The sequence below is a fragment of the Ornithorhynchus anatinus genome, chromosome 17 (genome assembly GCF_004115215.2).
Source record: "Ornithorhynchus anatinus isolate Pmale09 chromosome 17, mOrnAna1.pri.v4, whole genome shotgun sequence".
Taxonomy (NCBI): Eukaryota; Metazoa; Chordata; class Mammalia; order Monotremata; family Ornithorhynchidae; genus Ornithorhynchus; species Ornithorhynchus anatinus.
This window is the reverse complement of record NC_041744.1, coordinates 764,590-790,110: the sequence shown is the minus strand read 5'-3', so window position 1 is coordinate 790,110 and position 25,521 is coordinate 764,590. Positions and strand designations below refer to the sequence as shown.

Genomic DNA, 25,521 nt, shown 5'->3' with positions numbered 1-25,521 from the left:
GCCTCAGTTACCTTCAATCTGTATTTTGGGGGATCAAGGCTGTGAGCTCGTGTGGGACAGGGACCGTGTTCAACTTTGATTAGCTTATTATCTACCCAACACTTAGGTCAGTGCCTGGCACATAGTAAGCATTTAACAAATACTATGAAAAGGGGGTAAAGGGGCTGGTGTTTAGAGCTTGGGGGCCAGCCCCTCGAGACGCCGAGCCCTGGCCTCACGCTGGCCTCAGCCATAGCCAGCCTTGTGCTCCCCGGGGGATGGGGGGTTTTGGTTTGGAAGGCATGAACAATCGTTCAGAGTCTAAAGGAAAATCTAGAGGAAAGATAGATGGGATTGGGGGTGGGGAGGACAGTTTTTGTTTTTTTTGACTCGCTTTGGGTTTTTTAGTGGCATTCGTTAAGCATGTATTCTTTGCCAGGCACGATAACTAAAGCGGTAGGGTAGGTACCAGATAAGCAGGTTGGACAAAGTTCCTGTCCACATAGGCTTCCCGGTCTTAATCCCCATTTTACGGATGAGGTAACTGAGGTACAGAGAAATTAAGTGATTTGCCCAAGGTCACACAGCAGACAAGTGACGGAGCCGGGATTAGAACCCAGGTCTTTTAGCTCCCAGGCCCGTGCTCTGTCCACTAGGCCACACTGCTTCTCGGCCTTTGGCTCAGACTTGGAGGCTTTTCTGTTTGGGGCCTTATTAGAAATGGGGCGATTGGGCCGAGACCCAAAATGGGGTTTCTTGCATACGTATGAGAGAGAGACTGACTGACAGATGGACCTGTATGGTGCTTTTAGCTGGACTCTGAAGTTAGTTTACTTGTGCTGAGTATGGCAGTTCTCCTTCCAAATTAGCACATCCCTGCTCGCGTCACGCAGAGATGACCTATGAAGGGTTTAATGAATTAGGTCTCCGAGCACTTCTGCAAACTTCCCTGGTCTGACAACCATCCCACCGCCATCCCCGACCGACCGAGCGGCCGCCCCCGAGGCCGCCGGGAGTTCCCGGGCAACTGGGTGTTAGGAGAAGCCCGGGAATCCCGCCCAGCCATGAGCAAGAGTGGAGGGCCGCCTGCTGAGGGGGCATCTTAGGGGCCTGCCGATCCTGTGGATCTTTGGGCGGGGGCTAGGCGGAGACTCCAAATGGCGTCCGTTCCCGCGGCCGGTCGGAAGGGGGTTGGGACGGCGGGAGACGTTTGAGGTGGGTTGATGGGGGTGGGTGGAGACGGCGCTGTGGCTCTTGGGTGGCGGAGGAGTGCGGGAGCCCGGCCAATCGCGGACTGTGCTCGGGGTGGGCGCGGCCCAGGGCGGGGTCGGGCCGGGGGCTCCCGCCGGAGTCGGGGAAGACCGGGCTAGCTCGCGGCCCCTTGCCAGGTGCGTCCGGAGCCGTCGGAGAGGAGTCTTTTAATTCTGGGTCGCCGGTTTAGGATTCTGTGTCGGGGCTTGTCGGAAGGTAGAAAAAATGCACACGCCCAGCGAAAATGAGGTTTTTGGCTTCCGTTGGTTGGAAAGCGATGGCAAACCGAGCGGCGCTCCGAAGAAATGAAACTGTTTACCCGGTGCGCACAAAGCCCACGGCGCCACCGGATTCGGGCGGGCGAGGTTCGAATGGAGCGGCGTGCCGGCCGCCGCCCCCACCTGTCGGGAGTGTGTTTGAGGAGGAGGAGGAGGAGGACCCGGTTCAATCAATCAATCAATCAATGGTGTTTATTGAGCCCTTACTGTGTGCAGAGCTGCCTCGTTGGTTTTCTGAGTCCCGGTTAATCTTGGCTCCCGGCTGGCTGGCCGCAGGAATCTGGTCTTTGGGGTCGACCGGAGAGAGCTGTCTTTCTTTCCCTTTATTGCCAGCTTGTTTCTTCCCTCGCACGTGAGGCAGGTACACCGGCAAACTCTGACCGGGGTGGGGACACCCCCGGTTTGTGCATCTTGGCTCCCCGTCGCCACCGGAGCAGCAGGCCCCTCCCGCCCAGCAGACGGCCCGCGGCCGGTGACCCAGCGGCCGGCTCGGGAGACGGGCCGGGAGAGCTCAACGGGGGGGGCGGTTTCTGCTTTCTTCCCAGGGAGCCGCCACCTCTCGGAGGGCAACGAAGGGACGGAGATGGAGTTACCCGTGGAAGGTGAGGAAAGCGCCATTGGATTTTCCTCCCTCCCTTGGAGCCGGCGGCACCGGAAGGAACTCGCCCAAGGCCTGCAGGCGAGATGCTCCCCGTGCGGGGCCGCTCCCGGGCACGGGGCGGCACCGGCGTCTTCCGCGGCCCCGTCTCGTCCGTGGTTCTTTGTGCCTCAGTTTCCCTACCTCTAAAACGGGGCCGCGGCCGCGGCTGTCTCCCAGGGGGTGGGGGTCCGGCGGAAAAGCGGGGAAGGAAGAAGGCTTAGGCAAGGACTCGGCTCGAGCTCTGTGGGCGACGCTGTCTTCGCTGCCGACACTCCCGGGGCCTCGGGTGCGAGGCCGCCTCGAGCAGGCCAGACCGGCTGCCGGGGCCCCCAGGGTCCCCCGGGCCGAGACCAGAGCGGTTCCTCTGCTCAGGAGGGAGGAGGCGCCCGTGACGATAGGCGCCTTAGAGGTTTTCGGACTTCAGAGCAGGAATAGCAAGGCCCGTGGGGCTGCACGAGACCTCCTCACCTTGGCAAGCTCGAGGGCCCGGCGAAGGCGGGCGAGGGTAGGTGACAGGGTCGGGAGGGGGCGCGGCCAGCCAGAGCCCCGCTGCCCGGGCGAACTGTTGGGGTCTAGGCCGTCTGGGGTCCCTGCCGCCGCCCCCGACCCCCTCCGAGCAGAGTCACCGAGGTTGCCGGAGAGGGGCCTGTGGTGGCCCAGCGCACCCGGAGGCCTCTTCCTCGAAGCCCCTCGGTCCGTCTCTCCTCGCCGGGCTCCCGCAGCGGGCGTCCCGGGAAACCAGATCGGGAGCCTGCCTCCCGCGTGCTCAGTCTCTCCTTCCGGGAACCCCGGCGCGGTCTTCCCCGGATGTCTCCGGGACTCGGTCCCCGACCGTGAGCGGAGGGCCGCCCCGGAGCCCTCAGTTTGGCCTCGGCTCCCACGGGCCCGGCGGGGCCCGGGGGCCGCTCCCAAGTTTGCCGGCTGTCCTAGATCCCGTTCGGGAGGCGATTCCCAGACTGCCGGGTGGGAAAAGTAGGGGCGGGGGATCGAAGGGGCCAGCCCAACCAACTGAAGGGGGGGGCGCGGCGGTGCTGTGGTCTGGAAGAAGCCAGCTCCGGTCGGGTTGGCCTGGAGGTGGTGGGGTAGCAGCTGTCCCGTGGGGCTGTGTAGACAGGCCGCCGGCTCCACCTCCGATGCCCCCCGGAGTCTGGAGCCACGTGGGAGCAGCCGGGAGGAAGAGCCATGAGAGCGCAGTCCCTGGAGGCCGGGGTGGTTTCCCAGAAACCTCAGACACCCTGCCTGCCCGGAGCTTATGGGACCAGCGCCTAGGGAAGCCTCGAGGGCTTTTAGTGCCTAAAGGCCGCCAAGCCGTCCCCTGGGGGACCATCTCTCTGCCGGGGCACATCGCAGCTCTTGTGCTCGCCTGGGACGGGCGGTACACCCTCTTCCGGTTTGGAACGGCCGGTCTGTGGCGGTCGGAACAGGGCCACCGCTCTGAGCCTCGCCGCCTGGGGGTGATGATGGCCAGTCGCAAGGGAGAGAGCCTTGGGTTCTCGCCAGGGATATCCCACGACAGAGTCAGTGCAGAATATCGCGGTGGTTGTCATCGGTCCTATTTCGGTATATGGCAGGCGCCGGGGTAGGTGCGAGTCAACCGGGTCGGACACGATCCCCGACCCGTAGGGGGCTCCCAGTCTAAGGGAAAGGGAGGACAAGCAGATGAAGGGTGTTAATCCCCCGGACTGAGCGGAAGTGTTTTCAGAGTCAGTCGGTGCAGGCTGTCCCCGCCCCACCGTCGTTGGTAGGCGGACGGGTAGGGTCCTGGAACGGTGGCGGCCCTCGATTTGAGGCTCATCTTGTGCCCGCAGCCAAGGCTGTGGGAGAAACCGATCGGACCCGGGGCCCCCACGGGGCTCCCGGTCCGAGAGGCAGGGAGACCGGGGTTCTCCTCCCCGTTTTACAGCTGAGCAAACTGAGGCCCAGGGAGGTTCCGTGTGTCTCGTGTGCATGGGGGAGCTGGAAGGCATGAGCATGTTGCCGGGTGACTGTCCCGGACTGGCGTGTGCGTGCGCGGCGAGCCGGCCGGGCGGCGGTGAACCCCGGAGGGCCGCCGGGGAGAATGCTGGATAATGAATGTCATCTTAGAAACTTTTCTTTTCAAGATTCCACTCAACATCCCCCTTCGGAAACAAGTGAGGACCCCGAAGTTGAGGTGACCATTGAAGGTTAGTCCTCTCAAAGCCTTAACTCGCCCGTCCGGCTCTGGGTCAGGCCGAACCGGCCTGCCGCTGTACGTGTGGAGACGGCCGCCCCTCTCCCATGCGACCGCTGGTGCGGGCACCCGTGTGACCACCCGTGCCAGCAGCCGGCTCCCTTCGGCTCGACCGAAGCGATTGATGACAATCACCGGGTGATTGGATAGTCCCTCCGTCCCCCGAGATCAGCCAGCTTCAGAGCAGAAAGAAATGTGGTTGGGTCTGAAAACACTGCCAAGAGGCGCCAGTCCCAAATGCCACGGCGTGGCCCCAACTGCTCACCTCAGGTCCTGGCCGGCCCCCGGGGGCAGGGAGGGAGAGAGGCTGGCGAGTACACTCCTAGCCGCAGAAATGGGCGCGGGCGTGTTTGTGTGTGTGTCTGTGTGTGTCTGTGTGTGTTCGGGTGCCCTTGTACCAAGACGTGGTGACTGCCATCGACTCCCTGGGAAAGCGGATGGACCCGTGGGAGTTGCCCGAAGTGTTAGATTCTTCATGTGACCAAAGACTCTGGGAGAATAAGCCCGATCTCGGGGAATTGCTTTACAGCCCCACAGCCCCGCTCCACTGGCAGCTCCCTGAGGGCCGGGATCAGGGATTCCCGACTCGACTTCCGCTGGGCACCGCGCCCCCCAGATGCCCAGGTCGGCGTTCCGCCCACAGTAGGCATCCTGGCAGAACTCCGGATTCATCAGTTGAAGGACAGTGCCCTCGAAGGCTTTGGTTGCCTCACTTGGACAGTGCTTACTGGTCTCCACGCAGATGTGGCGCTGGCGGTCGCTTTTAGGAGTTTCAGTTAGAAAAAAAGGCCATCACAAGCGTCCTCCTGGGGAAGGGACAGCGGAAGTCGTTAGTCTCCCGGGTCCCGAGGTCGCATCGGGGCACCCCCCACCCCGCGGCCCGACCCCGGGACCGTTTCGGGGGTCTGATGCTCCCCGGAGAGGGAAAAGAGGAGACACAGGACATGAATCGGAACCACGATCCCGGGGGAACGGGTGGCGGGTGGTCGTGCCTGCTCTCCCGGTCGAACTGGCGCCTTCAGCCCCCAGAGCTCCCCCGGGGTCGTGCTTCTGAACCACGCCACCGTGCTCATCCGAGCAGGGGAGGTGGGACCGGCTCGTGCCCGATCCCCCCGCGGGAGTCTGGTAGCCGGTTTCCGCAGGGGGAGACTGATTTCTTTGACCCAGTGGGGAGCTGGGCGGTTGGAAACCGGAAGCCCGTCACCCCTTGGCTTCTTGCCCAGAATTTTTTCAGTCGTCCGTGGGTTGGAGAGATCAGCAGGTAGGCCCTTGGGAGCTGTGCCCTGCCACAGGAGGAGAAATGTCATCAGGCTGCCCTCGGGCCACGGCCCCAGTTGGGGGCCATCGCTCCACTCAGCTCCTGTGCCACATGCCACCGCCTTAAAGCGGGCCCCAGGTGGTCTTTTCTGAACCGTACCCGTCGCCACCACGCCTCCGATTTGGCGTGCTCCCCCCCTCTGGCCAGCGAGCGATATCAAACGGGCATTGCATTTCTACAGCCACCACTGGCTCTGGGGGTGGGCGACGACAGGACGTGATCAAACGTGAACATTGCCGGGGCCCGAGGACCGACCGAAGGGTGGGACGGTTTGGGATCCGTCAACGGCCGTGCGACCACGCGTCCGTGGCCTCCGCCCCTCCTCGGCATAGAGTAGGTTATCCTGGCCCCTCTCGCTACTGATAAGTCACTGCTCACCGTGGCAGTTTGGAAAGGACACGGCCACAAGGGACGGGGACGCCGGTCAGCTTGCTCCCCACTGACTCTGCGGCCATGGGAGAGTGGGGCCTGAATCTCGTTCCCTCCCGTGCAGCCTCTCGCTCCTTGTTCCCTCCAGCTGGTTGGCAGAAAAGAGGAAGTCCAACAGGAAGCCACAGTGATGTTCTGTGGGCCGGGCCCGGGTGGGGTTGGGGGAGCCAGGCCGGCTTCCAGGACCTCAGCCTACGGTCGCCTCTTGGGCCTCCCCCGCCATTTTGAGGCTGGAGGCGAGCCCTCGGGCTCCTCCTCTCCGGGCTCCCGGTTTGCCGACCGCTCCTCGGAATGGGTCCGTCCCCAAACCAGAAAGAATGCCCATCCGGCTGGCAGAGTGGAGGCCACCCTGGGGTCGAGGGTAGAGGAGTCGGTGGCTGTATATGTGGTGGGAGGTGGCCGGGGGCTCTGAAGGGAGACGTGCTGGTGGGCTAGTGCGAGGAAGCGGGGGTGGGGGGCTTCAGGGAGGAGCTGTGGGAATCGTCTGACTTTACCGTGCCGGCTCCGAGAGGGCCCCAAGCTGGTGGCCACTTAGGGGACAGGCTGGACCCGCCGGCAGGGGACAGGCGGGGGCATGCGGTGGCCACCGGGTCTCCATTTCCGAAAGGGTTGGGTAGGTCAGATCTCCCCCGTCGTCGGCGAGGTGCTCGGGCAGAGATTGGCGAGGGAACGCCTTCTGCCTCCCAACTCCCTAGGCCAGATTGGGTTTCTGCCTGAAGCCCTGGGTGGTACCCTCCCCCCCGCCACCCCAGCACAGAGCAGGAGCGGCTTTGGACTCCGCTCCCTCTTCTGGCCAAGAGCTGGGGCAGTGTGGGTCAGGCGACGCCCTGGTCAGCTGCCCGTGTGACCCGAGGGGTCCGAGAATGATAACCCCACCCTGGCCTTTCTGCCGGCCTCCACCCGTCTTCCGTGTGTTTGCACTCAAGCTTGCAAGGGCGGCAGATTTGATGAAGCGCCATCTGATGAAAAGAGTGGTTGTGCAGCGCAAGGCTCGGCCTCAGGGAACTTGGCAGGAAGAGGCAGGTGAGGGCGAGCTGCAGGGGAGGGGGAACATCAATACCACATCGTTTCACTCGCCGAAACGCTTCCGATCCTGCCATCTGATCAGATGCCGCTTGGCTAGTCCAATCGGGAAGCTGAAGCAGAATCGGGCTCCTTTCGGACCCCTGGAGATCGGGGCCCTCTTCCCGTGACTTCAGCCCCGCTCTGGCTCCTCGGGCTAAGCCTGCCGCCACCCTGGAGCTGCCTCGCTGTCTTTGTTTTGTGGGACGTTCTGCCGGGGTCACCCGGCTGATCGCCCTGTCTCGATGCCTCGCGGTCCTGACCCAGGGCCCCCCAAAGGATTGACTCGGGTCCCCCACACCCAGGAGTGTGGCTATGCAACACAGAGCCTCGGGACCCCCGACTCCCCCAGTGCCTGCCCGCCTGTCCTCACTGCTTTGCGCGCCATCTCTCCCTGCGCGGTTCCGTCGTACTGCCTCGAGACCGTAACCCGAACTCTGCCGCGCCGCCTCGGAGTCAGCCCTTGCCCGCCCGTGGCGATGCCCCGGCTGGCGTTCGCTGGCGGGGGGGTGATCGGCGGGCACACCGGATGCCCTCGAGGGAAGCCCTAGCCCCGAAGCGTGTGGGCTGCCCAGAGGCGGTGAGGAGTTAGTTTGGTTGAGCTTTGTGTAGGAAGGAACTGCCTGGCACCCTCAGCTGTCTCTTCTGGAAGTCATTCATTCATTCAGTCGTATTTATTGAGCTCTTACTGTGTGCATTCTTGGAAAAAAAAGCGCTCCGTCTTCTTCTCGTCACGTGCGTCCCCGCCAGTCGTCACTGGCGTCCATCTCAGTTCCGCCCGGAGGGCCCGCCGGGCAGACACCCTCCTGCTCCACGGCCATAGCCTGCACTCCTGTCTTCCCCAGCCGCCTCGCAAGTGGCACTTTTGGCTTCCGGGGGCCTGGGCCACAGCTCAGACTGCTCCGCACGAACCATCGCCGCCAATCGATCCGTGGGGTTTGCTGAGCCCTTACGGTGTGCCGGACGCTTGGGAAAGTCTCCACTACTGAATCTTGTACTCTCCCGAGTGCTAGGACACATTGTAAATGTTGGTTGATTGATTGATTGGTAGGTGGGGTTCCTCATAGGGTTTATTTTTGGGGTTTAAACAGGCACCGATTTCAGCGGCAGGCTCAATGTGGGGAAGTGGGAAACGGACTTTCCACATAAAGCCCGAGCGGCGTTGGGCCTGCAGAAGGGACGGGCGAGGGGTGACTTGGAACAGGGGGTCTTTGGAGCAGGGCGCTGGCCAGCAATCGGCCCCCAGAGCCCGTGAGAGACCAAACGGGAGGGAGTGGCCTGGAATTGGATTCAGGGAGCGTTTGGTTGGCTCTTGGGGGGGGGGGGGCGTGTCACTTCAGAGGAGGGCTGGCCCTGGTGGGTCAAACCCTGGGTCGCGTTGAGAAAGAAAGAAAACGGTTCTCCCACCCCCTGACCTGGATGTCGTAAACCATCCACAGACACGGAGGTGAGGGGCTGGCTCAGCGGGCCTCCCTGGGTTCATTCTGAGCATCGTATGAACAAACCCAACCACCAACCCCTAGGGACAGAGTGCGTCTTCGGGTTCCGCTTCCGTCAGGGTCCCCTCCAGGGGCTCGCTCACAGCAGGGATCCACAGGCACCCTCTTTGCCTCCAGGAGCCGAGAGCACAGCCTTCCTCCTCTGCCTCACCAACCCTTGCTTCGGGTCGACCCGGCCCCGGAGGGCCGGGTAGTTCTGGGGGAACCAGTGTCCGCCTGGAGCGGAGGAAGCCGCCGGATCGGAGCAGGCAGGGGAGTGGGGAGCGGCCTGTCCTCTCCTCGCACGGGGGCCACCTCGTTGGCCGCCGTTCCCCTCCCGGGTCTGACCGCCATCTTCTCTCTTTAAAGATGATGAGTACTCGCCACCCAGCAAGAGACCAAAGAGCGTGGAGCCGGTCCCCGAGGCGGCCAACGCTGGAAAGCGCAAAGTGAGGGAGTTCAACTTCGGTGAGTGGAGCCCTGCTGGATCCCGGGGATTGTGGTGGGGGAGGGTCCCTGCCCCGGTGGTCTTGTGTGTGCCCCAGTCTGTAGCCCCGGGGAAGGAGGGGGAAGCACACCGTCTCCCCCAGGCCAGGGCAGAGCTGCCTGCGGTTTCCCTCAGGGTCCAGAACAAGAAAACCAAAGGCACTTTGGGCTTACCAAAGCATACTTTTTTGGAGAGTGAGCGGAGGCTCGGCGGGTGCCTGAGACGGGCCGGCCGTGGTACGTTTCTCTGGCGTGTCTATGGGGAGCGCCGTCGTGGGAGGGGTTGGGGAGAGCCAGCGCCGTGGCCACCGGACGCCCCTGCCCTTCATCTTCCTCCAAATCCTCTGCCGGCACGGAGGCTGGGCCTCGGAAGCCAGATAGACCAGGTGGGCGAGGGTTGGGTCGCATCCCTCCCTGAGCAAGAACCCCTGGGCTGCCCGTTGATACTTATCCCACCCTCGGCCCCCTCCCCCCGCCCTTGGAAGTCTCCACACCGGGTACCCTAGCACCCTCCTACTTAAATAGGAAACTCCTCCCGGGCAAGGATCGACTCTTCTGTCTCTCCCTTCCCCACGCCCCCGAGCGCCGAGCACAGGGCTCTGCCCGCAGCAGAAGCTTGGGAGACGTTCTGATATGGCCCTTAGACGTGCGAATGGATGCCTGCGTGGACACGTGGATGGGTGGACGGACAGACGGGGGCACGGGCACGTGAGGGGATTGACGGGCTGTATGGAGGAGATGTGCCTTTATTTAGTCTTTCGATTTACGTGCCCTGGCCGGACCCTCTCTTCCCCCATCCCCTATATTCCCTTCCAAACAGCAAAGGTGAAAGAGGAGCTGCTGGGGTGATTTTTCTTCCCCCTTCCCCCCAGCCTTCCCCATACACACCCGTATTTTGGAGAGTTGGTGGGAAGCCAGGGGAGTTTTTCAATCTGGTCCATAAATTCAAAAATCCAAATCGAGGTCTCTGAACTCGGGTTTCCCCTTCCATGAGGCCATCCTGTGGCTGAAGCTCCCGGCCCCGCTCCTGGGACCCCCTCATCGGGATAGGTCCGCACGGCGGATGGCCAGAGCTTTCTGCTCCGTGGCCTCTGAATTGGTTCTCTGCCAAAGCCCCGCTGGGGCCAGGGGCTGGGGCAGGAGCCAGGCCCGGCCCGGCGTTCAGATTTAGGTGCTCTGGGGATCCGAGGGGCAGGAGAGCCCTGGTTTCACCTGGATCTCCGGCAATCCATTAGTAACCCCCTCCCGCTTTTCCCCATTGGACATTTCATCCCCGGGTGGGAGCGGCTGGCCACACCTGCCTGCCCCTGCCCCTCCCAGCCGTCCACAACCGCTCCTCCCAGCTACCCATCCCTGCCTCTCCCAACTACCCGCAATCGCTCCTCCCAGCTGCCCGTCCCTGCCCTCCTCAGCTGTCCAGACCTGCCCCTGGTGGCAGGCTACTCCCTGGGAATGCAGCTGTCTGTGTCCTTCCCAAGGAAGCCTGTTTTGATTTCAGGGTTAGCTGGCTGGCCACCCAAAGTGATTTAGCCCAAATACATTTTAAAGCCTGTTGAAGTCATGTATTACTAGAGGTCTTAAGAATGACACTCAGTAAAAATTTTGTGGAAAATATGTTATTTTTAAAACCTTCTTTAGGTACTTTTTCCCCAGGGTCAGTTATCGGTAGTGTCCCGAGGAAAGCGATGAGAGCGAGAGAGAGAGACAACATGCATGCGAGCACCAGGGCACGAGAACAAGCGAGCGAGCCCACACATGCTCATCAGGGAATCGGACTGGCTCACCCACAGGGTGCTGGCCCGGGACTGTCTGAGGCCAACTGTGCTGGGAGAATTTGAGTGACCTAACTTGAGCTTTTTCCATTTTCAGAGAAATGGAATGCTCGCATAACAGATCTACGCAAACAGGTTGAAGAATTGTTTGAAAGAAAATATGGTATGTCTGAACACACAAAGTCACCTTGTAAAAACGGTTGCCCGGAACCCCGCGAGTCGGTCTCGGCCTGGTTCAGGGTCGCCGAGGTCGCGCCGGCTTCACCGACTCCCTGAACCCTAGGCCGAAATTGCACTGTGGCCGACAGGTTATTTTCCCAGGGCCGGAGAGCGGGAACCTGAGTTCTCGCCGGACTCTGATTCGGGTGGGCCTGGGGGACGGTAACTCTAACGACCCTTCTGCTTCCTTCCCGTGGCGGTCGAGAAGCAGGTCCAGATCAGCTAGAGGGTGACGCACCGGCCCCCCATCCCACCCCCGTCTCACCCCCATCCCGCCCCCGGTGAACTTCCCAAAAGGAAGTAGAAACCCTCGACCACGGCTGACCCAGGAATCACCCAGAGATCCCCGCCCGCAGCTGCCCTGAAAGTGCCAAAAGGCAGGCGGCCGCGGGGGTCCCGAGATGTCTGAGGCCGGGTCGCAGGGAGCGCGGGTCGCCGGGTACTCCCCACCCAGCCCCACGCCCAGCCAGAGGCTCAGGTTCGGATGCCAAAGCAGACGTGAATGTCGAGACTCCTGCCCTGCCAATCGGGGCTCGAGGCTCAGTCGTAGGCAGGGTCTGAGCACGTCGGCACTTCGAGCATGAGGGGGGCTCCGCGTTCTCTCCTCATTCGACTCAGTCACTACAGGGTAGGAGGGAGGCGCTCAGAAAACACAGGATGAGTGAACGGCTCGGGGACGTTCAGAAAATACCATTGAATAAATGAACGAAAGGATGGGAGGTGCTCAGTAGATACCGTCGAACAGATAGGAGGCCCTCAATAAACGTCATTGAATGGATGAGTGAATGGGTGGGAGATGCTCAGTAAATGTCCGCGAAGGGGTGAGTGGGATAGGCAAGAGGCGCTCTGTAAATCCCACGGAATTAATAGTGAACCGACAGGGGGCGCCAAGTACACGCCTTTGAATGGAGGATGGCGTTACGGCCCAGGATGATTCTGGGGACCTGAATGGTCGGCGCAGTGTTAAATAGCTCCAAGAGGAGCACTTTTGGAGGCGGGGTAGGGGCTTCCTTCCCAGGCCGAGACTTTCCGCCAGTGGCATCCAGGCCTGGACCGGGGCTGAACCGAGCCCCCCGAGCCAGCTCGCTGTCCCTCCTGGGGACTCTGCCGCTCGCCCGCGTCCCGACTGCCGTGACGACATCAGGTGTCAGAGACGGAGGCTCCTTGGTGATGCGAGGCCACACAGGCCTCCTTGCTGGCAGGGGATCCTGCGGCCAGGGTATCGGGCGAGGGGGGGTCGTCCAGTGTGGCCACCGTCTCCTGGAGGCTTCCTACCTGATCGCAGGTGGAGTCTGGTGGTCTGAAGCTGGCTGGGGCGGGCACAGAGCCCGCTGCCATCACCCTTTGCCCGGAAAGGCCCAGCGTAAGACACCGAGAGCCTTTATTTGTCCCGGACGGTGTTAGGGCATGGGCTTTGGGGAGCATCTCCCCGAGCAGAGTCAGGAGGGAGCATTCGGGCTCAACATTCCCAGCCTCGGGCAGACGCGTCCCCGAGAACCTGGCGGGGCTTCTTACCCGGGGGGTGGATGAGGCCAGAGTTGTTCGGTGGCCTCCTGGAGTCTGATGCGCAGCCCCTGGGTGCGTACGACGGTCTTACGGAAGGGGGAAGGTCCAGGCGTAGGAAGCTGTGGGTGCTTAGTGGGGAAATCCAAGGGGCGGAGATGTCCCAGCATGGACTTGACTTCCTCCTGAGCCGAGGCGGGAGGATCAGAGTGCAATTTTCCCCAGGCCCGGCCTTCTCCGGGAACACAGCTGCCGTGCTACTGCTGGCCCGGCTGTGCCCAGAGATCCCGTAGGACCCGAGGAAAGAGCGCCAGCACCACCAAACTCTGGATGAGAGACAGTCCCAGGGGGGCGAGGGCAGGGGTGATGTCTGACCACACCAGCGAGGGATGGAGATTATCGGGCCCCAACAGCCACCACCATTCGGCCCGAGTTTCTCCAGTGAGCTCCCTACCTGGCCGGAAGCCTCCCCCCGAGGGGAGGGATTGGGTCTACTAACTAGTAAACCCTCCCAAACACTCAGTCCAGCGCCCAGCCCACAGTAGTCACTAATCGTCACCACTGTTGATTGGCCAATTTGGTGAGCTCAGCCTCGGGCTTCCACTCCTGACCGCCATATAGCCTGACCTGTCCGGCCCTTAGGTCCGGTAGTCTTTGGTGGGGGTTTACGTCAACCGAGGCCTCAACCCCCATGAAAAATATGCTTTCGTAAGTCCAAAAGCCGACGGCTCATTCCTCACCGGAGCGCCCGCCCCGCTGACCCAAGGATATGACGTTTTGGGTCCGCGTGTGCGGCGGGATACCCCGACCCAGTATGGGGTTTGGCTCCTGGCCCGTCTGTGGGGAAGAGATGGCGTCTGAAGGTCCTTGTTTCAGAGGGCACAGAAATCCACCCTCTCGCTCCCGTCTTTGCCCAGCATGGGGCTCCAAGTGCAGAGCAGTAAAGTCACAGCCAAACTGAGAAGGGTCCTCAGGCCAGTGCTGTTCTCCTTCCTCTCTCTTTCAAGCGATGCACGATCATCTCCGTGTGTACCCTCTCTGACGCCAGTCTCCGCTTTTTACTTTTTCGTTGAAGCCCAAGCCATCAAAGCCAAAGGTCCCGTGTCCATCCCGTATCCCCTGTTCCAGTCGCACGTGGAAGACCTGTACGTGGAGGGGCTTCCGGAGGGGATCCCTTTCCGCCGGCCGTCCACCTACGGGATCCCTCGCCTGGAGAGGATCCTGCTGGCCAAGGAGAGGATCCGCTTCGTCATCAAAAAGTGAGAGTCTAGCCGGGAGCTAGTGGGCCATCCAGCCGCCCCTGGGGGTCCCCGCCTCCGGTCTGGAGTCCGGGGCTCAGGGCTGTGTTCTCTGGGGTTCTGCCTCTGGTGGCCAGAGAGGCCGCAAGTCCCTCCCAGGATGGCCAGGGCCGGGGGACCGGTACACCGTAGCCGCCGGCGGCAGTGACCTGAGCCGGAATCCCGCTGGCCTCGACTCTTCCCACGCTCAGGGGGACGGTTGTTTGGGTTTTTTTTTCAGACACGAACTTCTGAATTCCGCCCGCGAGGACCTACAGTTAGACAAACCGGCTCCGGGGGGTACGTCTGCTAAGTAGTCCCGCTCCATCAGACCACGGTGCTGCCTTGGGGTCGGTGCCGGCGGAAAGGGGTGGCCGGGGTTCCTTTTCCCCACTGTGTTGCCGGCGCTTTTGAGGAGTCGTAGGAGAGGTCGGAGAGCCTCCCCTGGAGGTTCTTTCCGAGGTCTTCCTTGCGCCGCCACTTAAAACGTCCCATTGGAAGAGTGGGTGGAATGCTGTCGCAGCTCCCGCTTGAGGACTGCTGCCCGGCCCGGGTCACTCCTTCGGCCGTTTGAGTTGGGTCTCTCTTCCCGTCACAGTGAAAGAAGAGTGGTATGCACGGATCACCAAACTGAGGAAGATGGTGGATCAGCTGTTCTGTAAAAAATTTGGTAAGAGCCCCCCTCCCCTAGCTGAGGTGCCACAGCCTTTAGTAGAGGCGTACCGGTTCCCTTTAAAAGGGGGGCCGGGGAGAGTCCCGTGATAGGAAGGTTTCAGAAAATCATTTTCATGATGGTGTTCATTCGGCACTTACTCTGCGTTAAGCGCTCGGTTAGGTATGAGAGAGAGTCAGGTTGGACGCGGTCCCCGGCCCGCACGGGACTCACGGTCCAAGAGGTGGGGGAGCAGGGATCCGACCTCCATTTCCAGAGGGGGAAGCCGAGGCCCGGGGAGGCGAGGTGACGGCCGCAGGGCACACAGGCCGGGGCTGGGCCGGCGCCTGAACCCAGGTCTCGTGGCTCCGGCCTCTTTCGTCCCACCCCACCCCGATCCCGTCCTTGAATCGGGATCTCGCCCAGTGAAGCCTTCAGGGGAACCGAGATCCCAGGGCGTCTACGTGCCCATCGGCAGCCTCCCACACCTAAGCTTGGGCAGCGGTGCCGGGGTGGCATCGGTCCGGCTCCGGGCCGAACCGTGGTGGCGGCCCCGAAGGTACTGCCGGGGAGGGCGGGGAAGCGTGTGCTGTCCCCCGGGTGCCTCTGGGACTCTGGAGTCCCGGATCCTCTGTCAGACCGGGGCTTCTGGGAGCCCAGGCTGCCAAGGCTGAGTCCCGCTTGCTACCCCCTGGGCACTTCTTTCAGGGCACTGTTGCTGTCACTTGCTCCCCTTTTTAATTTGTTGGCAAAATAACCTGAGTTGTTTCCAATACTGAATGAGTTTCGCCCCTCCCCACCTTCCTCTTCCCCTTTCCTTTCTACCCTTCTCCTCCTTTCTCCCCACCTCCATCTCTCCTCTTCACCCTCTTCTCCTCTCCCTACTTATTCCTTTCGCCCTCTTTTCTCCTCTCTGCCCTCCTCCCTTTTGCCTCGTCTTCTCTCCTCCTCTCCTTTACTCCCTCCTTCCCCTTCACCCTCTCTTCTCACCTCTCCTTTTCACTGCTTTTCCCCCCTTCTCCTTCTCCTTCTCTCCTCTCTCTCGCTCACTCTCCACCCCTTCTGCCTCCACCCATTCCCCCTTCCCCATCATCCTTTACTCCCCTTTCCATCTGCTCCCCCATTCCCCTCCTTTATCTCTTCCCCCTATTCTACGCCTCACCCCCTCTCCACTTTTGCCTTTTCTTTGTCTCTTCTCCGCCTGTTCCCCTCCACCCCCCTCCGCCTCTCTTTCTCTCCGCCCCCGCGTTCCTCTCCGCCTGTGCAGCGGAAGCTCTGGGAAGCAGTGAGGCCAAGGCTGTGCCCTACCAGAAGTTCGAAGCCCACCCCAACGATCTCTATGTGGAGGGGCTGCCGGAAAACATTCCGTTTCGGAGTCCGTCGTGGTACGGCATCCCTAGGCTGGAGAAGATCATCCAAGTGGGCAATAGGATCAAGTTTGTGATCAAGAGGTGAGGTTCCCGGGCCGCCGGGAGGAGCTGGGTGGGGCTGGGCAGTGGCGCGGGTTGGGGGGGTGGCCTCGGAGCCACCTTGGACGTGAGATTCTGCCCAAGGCACTTCCTGCCATCTGCAGGGACGGCCTTCCAGCAGTTCATTTTAGGGCTTGTGCCGCTGCGCCCGGGAGTTCTAGGCCTCGGGGAAGGTCCTGGGGCCGGCATTGGAGTTGGAAGCGGCGCTTTGGCCTCGCTCTGCACCCTGGTTCCTAACTCCCCCTCACCGGGGCGTCCACCCTGGGGCTTCGAGCAGAGTGGGGAAGTGGTGGGGCGCGGTCTTAGTTCCCTTTCCAGGGAGGCTGAGGGGGCCTAGAGGAAGGAGTCTGCGGTCTGGGAGCCAGAGGATCCAGGTTCCAGTCCCAATTCTGCCCCTGGCCCACTGTGGCCATGAACGGGTGTCAGAACCTCGTCTGGGTCTTGGTGCGCTTGTCTGTAAAATAGAACAGTCCCCTCCGCCCCCTGGGAGGTTATGGGATCCAAAGGAGTCGGGGATGTGAATCCCCATGCAATCCCCAGGGAGCAGGGTGAGCCGGACCTCTGGGTGGAGAGCTGCCATGCTGGCTTCCCTTCCAGCCTGGGGAACCCTGGAACTGAATCCAGGGGCAGGCTGGCCAAAATTCCCCTCAAACTGTGGGTTAGCTCGTAATCCCCGGGCCTTGGTTCACTTTCAGGCCAGATCTGCTGACTCACGCAACCACTGAAATCACCCAGCCGAGGACCAACACCCCCGGTGAGGGCGCGGGATCGCTTCCTTCCGGGCTCTCGCCGTGCCCTCCCCGCCCGGTGCCTGCTTTCTAATTTCCGGAGCTCCCGACCCGACAACGGGGACCCGGTGCGGGGGCGGCGGGGGGAGGCACCAGAACCGACCACACTTGTGCCCTGGGCCCCACGGCTGCCCTTCTCCCAGGGCATCTCTGGCAACTGGTTGTAAGATGGTTGATGAAAATGGGAGGAACCATATGCTGATTATCCTCCTGGTCACCCATCCCTGACCCTCCCCAGTGACCCAGCACAGACCATCCGGACCCTTGACTCTCCCCTCTCCATCCCTGACTCTCCCCAGAGGCCCAGCATGGACCATCCCACACCTTGGCTCTCCCCCGCCCCTCCCCCATTCATCCCTGACTTTCCCCAGTGACCCAGCATGGATCATCCCACACCTCTGACTCTGCCCTCTCCATCCCAGACTCTCCCCATTGACCCAACACGGACCTTCGGACATCTTGACTCTTCCCCCACCCCCTTTCATCCCTACTCTCCCCTCTCCATCCCTCATTCTCCCCAGTGACCCAGCTTGGACTGTCTGACACCTTGACACCCTCCACTCCCCTTTCATCCCTGACTCTCCCTATTGACCCAGCATGGACCATCCCACACCACTGACTCTTCCCTCTCTGTCCCCGACTCTCCCTCGGGGACAGACTCTGCAACACCCTGAACCCTCTCCTCTCCCTGTCCCCAAATTTCCTCAAAGAACATAGGAAATGTACAAGGCTATTCCCCAGAATCCAGCTTTAAAGAAATGATACTTCAAAGTTCATATTGAGGAAGCCCTTGTCAACCAAGGACCCAGCGGGTCCCAGGCAAAAATAGCCAGAAAGCTGGTAACGGAATCTGATTTTCCTCTCCAGTTAAGGAAGACTGGAATGTCAGAATTACCAAACTACGGAAGCAGGTTGAAGAGATTTTTAACTTGAAATTTGGTAAGTGAAGCTCCTAGGCTGCATTGAGCCGCGAATGTGAGTTTTCTGATTACCTGCGGATTTTCCGGGGGTGCCGGGACTCCTGCCTCGGCCTTCTCCCCGGGGCCCGCGGTGACAGCGCCCCACGAGCCCCACTCTGACGCCCCCAGGGGAGCCTGAGCCTAGCTCACCTTCACCCTTTCCACGGCGTCACCTTGGGACAAACCGTTAGCAGGACGAAGGATAACGGTGGTGGCGGTGGTGCCCGTTAAGCACCGACCACGTGCTGAGCGCCGGGGCGGACGGAGGCTAATTGGGTTGGACGCCAACCCTTGTCCCCCATGGGACTCTCGGTGCCGAGGACTGGTTTGTGGGGAGGGTTGTTGTGAGCGGGGCAGCACGGTGCAGAGGGAGGGAGGTCTCCGGAGAGCCGCGGGGTCCTCGGTCAGCCAGCGAGAGTTGACCAGCCCGTCGTGTCTGCTCTGCAGCTCAGGCCCTCGGGCTGACCGAGGCGGTCAAGGTGCCCTACCCGGTGTTCGAGTCGAACCCTGAATTCCTTTACGTGGAGGGGCTGCCCGAAGGCATCCCGTTCCGCAGCCCCACCTGGTTTGGGATCCCGCGTCTGGAGAGGATCGTCCGCGGGAGCAACAAGATCAAGTTCGTGGTCAAGAAGTGAGTGACCGTTTGGCCTGGCCGCACCTGGGCTGGGGGCTTGGGAAGTGGCCTGGGCGGGGTGGAGGGAGGTGCTGGGCCAAGGTCAGGGACTCCCATTTGGACAGATGTGTGTCAGGCACGTTGAAGTCACTGCGTGGCGGTCCATGAGAGCCAGGCCGAGGGGCCAAGGCGACCCCCGCCCGACCCGGGCGGGCTATTCCGCAGTGGCCGCGAGGAGGTCACAGCGGCGCCTGGTGACTCCTCTCCGCTTGTCTCTTAGGCCGGAGCTGGTGCTTTCTTTCTTACCTGCTGGCATGGCTGCTAAAGTCAACCTCAAAGGTAAGAGACCATGCTGGAGGCTTCCTCCTGCCCGCCCTGGGCTCCCAGCTGGGCGGGATCCCTCTACCCGCTGGTCAGGTGTGGGCCGGGAAACTGACTGGGGAGCTCGCTGAGGGCAGGGATCACATACGCTGACTCTGTTGGCCTCGCCCGGGTGCCCGGGAAAGGGCTCTGTGCGGAGTAGGCGCTCAGTAAATACCATTGATGGAGACTGAGGGGTCCGGGCTGGGATGGGTCAGTGGCGCTATGTTTTCCGGGATTTTTGCACTGCCCGGGGTGGGAGCGCTTTCCTACCACTTGGTGGCCGCTTCCTCCCGACCCGCTCTGGGCCGAGCTGCCCGCCGACCCCTGAAGTCCCACCGCGGCCGTCGGCCTCGCCGCCGGTGGTCCGGGCAGGCGGGGGGGGAGCACAGGAGCCGCTGAAGTCACCTCGTGATCTGTTTGCAGCGTTACAGGCCCCCAAGAGACCCAGGAGCCCTGGGAGTAACTCAAATGTCTCCGAAATTGAGGTCACCGTGGAAGGTAGGTGGGTGGCCACGGGGGGCATTTCTCCCGTCGCATTGCGGCCCAGCCCGCCCGGGCGCTTGATCGCCTTAAGCTTCCTGGTCCCCTGAGGACTCGGGGCCTCCTTGGAGCTGTGCCGACAGGGTGGATTTTAGGTCCTCGCCCCGGCCCATCCTGGTCTCCGGCCGGAAGAGGGCAAGCTGGGTCCAGACGGGGCCGGCTGCCCCCTCCGGCCCTCCCCTCCAGACCGCCCAGGGTCATTGTGTTTCATGTGGTTGATGTTGCTGCTGCGGGGCCCGGGCCGAGGGCAGGCGTGGAGGTGTGGGGGTGTGTTTCCAGGCTGGGTGTCATGTTTGTGGTCCCGCAGGTCCCAACAGCACCAACCCACAGTCGGCAGTGGCCCGCACCCCCGCACAGACCAACGGCGCCAACGTCCCCTTCAAGCCGCGCGGCAGGGAGTTCTCCTTCGGTAAAAAACGGGAGGGAGCTGGAGCCGTGGGCAGTGTGGGGTGGCACTCACCCTCCTTTCCCCTCCCTACCGCCACCGCCGCCGCCAGACTTGTGGTTAGACTGGCATCTGCCCAGGACAGCCCCGCGGCTCCACTCCGCTGAAATCGGTGCTCCACCCCCTCGGCTCCCCGGGTGGCCTCTTCGGGGTCTCGAGCCCTCCAACCTGTCACCGGCTCCCCCAAACCTCGGGGTCCAGGCTCGCCGTTGGCATCCGCTCGCCCTATCGGTGCCCGCTTCACGGCCAGCAGACGGCCCCGGTGCCCAAGGCCCGGCCCGCCGGTCCCGCGGGACCGCTCCCCCGGCGGTTGCTTCCCCCCGACACGGACGCCACCCGGGCTGCCGGAACTGGGCAAGCCTGGGATTCTCATGCTCGTGGGCTGGGGTCTAGCGCTCCCCTGGGGCGTCAGCCCGCCTCTCCTCATCTCACTTTTTCTGTCCAACCGCCCGCCTCCCTCCCCTGCCAGAGGCCTGGAATGCCAAGATCACAGACCTGAAACAGAAAGTCGAAAACCTCTTCAATGAGAAATGCGGTAGGAGTGGTTTCTGAAAGCTCCCGTTCTGGGGCCGGCGGGACCCCTAATGGGAGACTTGGGCCAATGCTGACGGGCTGGTCGCCCTCCCCAGGGGAGGCCCTGGGCCTCCAGCATGCGGTCAAGGTGCCGTTCGCACTGTTCGAGTCGTTCCCGGAGGATTTCTACGTGGAGGGGCTGCCCGAGGGAGTCCCGTTCCGCCGGCCGTCCACCTTCGGCATCCCCCGGCTGGAGAAGATCCTCCGCAACAGATCCAAGATCAAGTTCATCATCCGAAAGTAGGGAGGCCGGCCGGCCGGAGGGGCGGGATGGGGAACGACGAGGGGCAACCCCGCTTAGCGGGTCCCGTCAGGAAACCCGGGGCCTGGGCCCGACTCTGCCTCAGCCTGCTGCTGGGGTACCTTGGGCAAACCCCCGAACCTCCCTGGCCCTGGTATCCTCTGTAAAATGTGGGGCAGGATCTCACAGTGGGATGCGGGCTGTACTGGGCGCCAACCGTGTGCCGTGCACTGCTGTCCTGGGCGCCTGCAGGGTGCGGAGCCCTTGTAGGAAGCACCTACCGTGAGCAGTGTCAAGTTGGGCCCCGGGCACTTAGGCTAAGATTTTACGTAGTGGTGTCCTTCCCTCAAAGAGCTTCCAGTTGCCCGGGTGGGTTCGAGCCCGTGCGCGTGTGCAGATGCACAGCTGTGGCTGCGGACTCTCAGGGTGGGGCCTCTGCTGGGGTGTCGGTCTGTCCGGAAGCGAGGTTCCCCACGGCTTCCTCCATCCCTTGTAGTTTAGCCCTCCGGGCCACCGGTGATAACCCAGCGGGGGCCCGTTGATTCCCGGCAGAGGCAGCGACTTGTATAGGAGAGGACTGGCAGTTAGGGATCTTGGGGGTTCGATTGCAGTTGAGGGCGGGTCCCGGGGGCGGGTAGGGACCCTTCTCGGGGTCAGCAGCCGGACCCCACAAACGGTTCTTCTACTTGGTTGGTTTCCAGGCCCGAGATGTTTGAGACCTCCATAAAGGAGAGCACCTCGAAAAGTCCCCCCCGTGAGTATCCCTGGGAGCGGGAGTCCGACCGGGGTCCGGGGACCCGGGCCGGGCTTCCCTTCCTAAGCCGCCGTTCTCTTTGAAGGGAAAATAAACTCCTGCAATGTGGCAAACACGGCAGCGGGGGTGGAAGATCTGAACATCATCCAAGTGACCATCCCGGGTAAGCTGGCCCCGCGGATGGGCGGGTGGATGGGCGGAGCGGGGTCCCTCACCCCATGGACCGGCCACCCGAGTGCCGCCTGGAAATGTCTTCCCAGATGACGAGAGCGAGCGGCTGTCCAAAGTGGAGAAGGCCCGGCAGCTTCGGGAGCAGGTCAACGACCTCTTCAGCCGCAAATTCGGTGGGTGCGGGGCCCGGGATTGGGCCGAGGCAGGGCGGGGAGGAGGGAGGAGCGGCCGGAGGGCGGGAAGGCCCTGCTGGACCCGGAGCCCCGTGGTGGCAGGAGAGGCTCCACCCCTCCGGCTCTTTCTCCATCCCTTGATGTCCGGGTCGTCGGTGAAGTTTGCTCAGTTGAAAAGCAGGTGGTCCGGTGGCTAGAGCGCGGACCTGGGAGTCAGAAGGGCCTAGGTTCTAATCCCGGCTCTGCTGCTCGTCTGCTGTGTGACCTTGAAAGCAAGTCACTTCACTTCTCCATGCCTAGGTTACCTCATCTCTAAAACGTTGATGAAGACTGGGAGCCCCATGTGGGACAGGAACTGGGTCCGACCCCATTAGCTTGTATCTACCCCAGCGCTTAGAAGAGTGCTTGACAAATAGTGAGCACTTAACAGATACCATTATTATTACTGTTATTTAGACTGGAAGTCTAGGTGTGGGGACAGCGTGGGGTCTTGTGGGGCGGTGGACGGGGTTGGAGACCGGCCTCTGGTCCGCCTCATCAACTCACTCGGGTTGCTTCGTTGTCTCTGGGCTCAGTCTCCCCTCCCTGCCCCCCACGAGATGGAGGGTGAGTGGGAGTTGGCTGCCCCGGCCCAGCCCGCTGCCCAGTGGTGGTTTGAGTGGTAGATGAGCTCAGAGGGAAAGTGAAAGCCCCGGTGCCAACAACCGGGATGTGCTGGTCTGGACTTCCCAGGCGCCGGCGGGCGGACCAGGGAATGGAGACCACCGGGCCCGGGAGGGACTCCCGGGCAGGCGGGCCGGACCGGCGGATGACCGGCGATCTCTCGCTCTCTCCCTGTCCGTCCTCGGGTACAGGAGAAGCCATCGGCATGGGATTCCCCGTGAAGGTCCCCTACCGGAAGATCACGGTGAACCCCGGCTGCGTGGTGGTGGACGGGATGCCCCCCGGGGTGGCCTTCAAGGCCCCTAGCTACCTGGAGATCAGCTCCATGAGGAGGATCCTGGACTCGGCCCAGTTCATCAAGTTCACTGTCATCAGGCAAGCCGGGGGTCCCTCCTGCCAACACCACCCTTTTCTTGGGGGTGCTGGGTCCCCGGGGCTCCCGCGGTCTTGGGGGAGGTCTTCCCAACCGGGAAGGGTTGAAATAACGCCTCGTTCTCCTCCTCGTTTACAGACCTTTCCCGGGGCTCGTGATCAACCGTGAGTATCGCTCAGACAGGAGTCCGGCCCGGGCTCTGGCCGTGGCTCCGCGGACTCGGGCGGGAGTGGCCGCGGAGCCGGGGCCCGACGGTGCCGGTGGGCGGCTTCGGGGTCGGCCGGTCGCTCCACGGACCCTTCCTCCCGTGTCCTCCCCCCGACCCCGGTGGCGCCGCCGGCCCCGTGGAAGCTCGCGCGGACGGGAAAGAGCTGTCGGTGCCACGCCCTGGGGGCCCTGGTCCAAGCAGGGGTCGCCCCTGCCGCCCGCTAACACCCCACGCTGTCTGTCCTTTCAGAGCTGGTCGATCCAAGTGAGGCGGAGGGTCCGTTAATACAAGGTGGGTGGAGCGACGTAAAGAAGCTTAGTCCTCCGCTCTGCACCCCACGACCACTCTGCCACCTCAGTTGGGGGGACCTGCCAGGTGACGCAGCCCCTCTCCCAGACTGGATCAGTCGGTCAGCCACCCGTCACCCAGGGCCAGAGGGGAGGCCCGACGGGAGGCTGGTGTGGGGGCTGGGGTGGGGGGGGGGGGGCGTCCACGGAGGAACCACCAGAAGAGGGTAGAGCCCCCGTGAGCGGCCTCGGAGACATCAGGAGAGGCGGCTGCGGGAGCAGAGTGGTCCTCCCGCCCCCTCCCAGGGTGGAAGAGGAGCCCGCTGTGTATGAACGGGTTCGGGGCCAGGGAGCTCCCGGGCCAGGGATGAAACTGGCCCGGGAGCTCCGGGGCCCGTGGCAGGCAGGGATGGAGAGGGGGAGAGTCAGGTGTGTCGGCCGGTCCATCCCTAACCCAGGCGGTGGGTGTCCGGGAGGGTCCCAACGGCCCCGGGCGGCGGGAATGGGGGCCGAAGTAGGCCGGAGCTGATGTTTACACCGGGGAATAGGGCAGGGGCCCAAGCCCTGGAGGTTCAAGCGGAACCGCCGGGTGCCCCCTAATTTTCTTAGAGAAGCAGCGTGGCTCAGTGGAAAGAGCCCGGGCTTGGGAGTCAGGGATCATGGGTTCTAATCCCAGCTCCGCCGCTCTTCAGCTGTGTGACTTTGGGCCAGTCACTTAACTTCTCTGGGCTTCAGTTACCTCATCTGTAAAATGGGGATTAAAACGGTGAGCCCCACGTGGGACAACCCGATCACCCTGTATCCCCCACCAGCGATTAGAACAGTGCTTTGCACATAGTAAGCGCTTAACAGATGCCGACATTATTATTATTATTATTACGAAAATCGGGGTGGTCAGGAGAGGGCGCTGCTGATGAGCCACGGGTCCGGGCCCCCCCACCCCCCCCCACCCGACTGAGCCCGTGTGGTCACGTGACTCTTCTGGCGGCGGGGCGCGGGGGGCCGTTCGGGTTCTTGATCAATTCGGGCTGCAAAGGCCGAGACGGGTGTTTGGCCTTTTTGCAGAATCCCTGGATCCGTGCCAGCTGGAGGGCCCCATCCCCGACGGTAGGCCGGGTGGTCCGCGCTGGGGTCGCGGCCGGGGGAGGACCGGGGCGGCGGGATCCCCGCGGGTTCTCGGGGCAGGTCCGCGGCTCCGGCGGGACCCCCGGGCTCCCTGGGTGCCCACGGGGGCCCTCGGCGTCGTCGGGGCTCCGCGACCTCGGGGCCCCTCCGCGACCCCCGACATCTCCCCCTCCAGAGCTGAAGGAGACGGAAGGAAGTTCTCAGATCAAGCAGGAACCAGATCCCACGTGGTAGACGGTCGCTCCCTGGCCAAGTCGTCTGCCTGCGGTGTCGGGTGAGACCGTCCGGCCTTGCGCCAGCCCGTCACCCTCCCGCCGTCACCCCACCGCCCTCGCCCCCCACCCCTCCGAGCCCCCGGGGCCCTTGGCCGACTCGGTGTGGGCTCGGGGGTCCCGGTCAGACCGATGGCCCGAGGGCCCCCACCCCCCGCCGCTCGGACCCGCCCTCGGCTCCTCGAGGCCTCGGCTCCCGGGACCGGACCGTCACCCGAGCTCTCGCGCGCGCACCCACGCGGACCCGCCCCCTCCCGCTTCCCGTGGGGTCGGCACGGGGCTCGGGGGTGGCGGGACCGGCCCCCGGAAAAGGGGAGCGGAGCCGAGGACGTCGTCCGGTCCGGCCCGGTGCTACCGCCTAGGGCCGCCGCTCTGGTCTTGGCCTAAGTGGGGAGTCGGTTCGAGGGAGTCCCAGCATCGGGGCATTGGGACGGACACTGGGGAAGAGTTGCAGGTGCGAAGATGCGGCCCCTGCCCACCGGGGGCTTTCCCCTCCCTGGGGGAGCCAGGCCCCGAGACGTTCTCCCCCGCCCCGGGCGCCATCGGGCAAGGGGGTGGGACCCGCAGTCTGCCCCGGGTCGTCACCCCTTTCACCCCCGTTCCACCCCCCCCCCCCCGGGAGTAACCAAGATTTCGTACTTCTCCCCTTCCCCCCCTCCACCCCGTCGTCCAGCTGACAGCGCCCGTGGCCGAGACCCCGCCCCCACCGCGAGCCTCCGCCAGCCTGCGCGAGCCGCCCAGCCGTGTAATATAATTGTATAACAGAAGTCCCTTCTATACAAACCCTCTTTTGTACTTTTAGATAGAAATGTCTACTTTTTCAGCAGTTCTGTGAATTGGATTAAAGAGCAGCAGAGCGAGGGGCCGGGGCCGGGGCCGGGACGGGGCCTCGCTCTCAGGGTCTTGCAGCGGGGCTGGAAAATGGACAGGGCCCAGGAGAGAAGCTGG

General features: G+C 63.0%; 1 protein-coding gene across 1 annotated transcript in view; it reads left to right on the top strand.

The window, feature by feature from the left end:
* GTF2I (general transcription factor IIi) overlaps positions 1-25,380 on the top strand; it is a 33,146-nt gene extending 7,766 nt beyond the window's left edge. Inside the window, 25 exon segments of the mRNA XM_029082462.2 lie at positions 2,054-2,110; positions 4,251-4,313; positions 9,017-9,115; positions 11,003-11,068; positions 13,703-13,886; positions 14,146-14,204; positions 14,503-14,574; positions 15,824-16,007; positions 16,721-16,779; positions 17,681-17,752; positions 18,220-18,403; positions 18,666-18,724; positions 19,172-19,246; positions 19,596-19,697; positions 20,203-20,268; positions 20,363-20,546; positions 21,249-21,301; positions 21,387-21,464; positions 21,562-21,645; positions 22,500-22,683; positions 22,820-22,845; positions 23,139-23,180; positions 24,242-24,283; positions 24,477-24,575; positions 25,247-25,380. Coding sequence (XP_028938295.1) covers positions 2,054-2,110; positions 4,251-4,313; positions 9,017-9,115; positions 11,003-11,068; positions 13,703-13,886; positions 14,146-14,204; positions 14,503-14,574; positions 15,824-16,007; positions 16,721-16,779; positions 17,681-17,752; positions 18,220-18,403; positions 18,666-18,724; positions 19,172-19,246; positions 19,596-19,697; positions 20,203-20,268; positions 20,363-20,546; positions 21,249-21,301; positions 21,387-21,464; positions 21,562-21,645; positions 22,500-22,683; positions 22,820-22,845; positions 23,139-23,180; positions 24,242-24,283; positions 24,477-24,535 — 2,153 coding nt within the window. The 3' untranslated portion in view covers positions 24,536-24,575; positions 25,247-25,380.
* Positions 25,381-25,521: the final 141 nt, after the last annotated feature.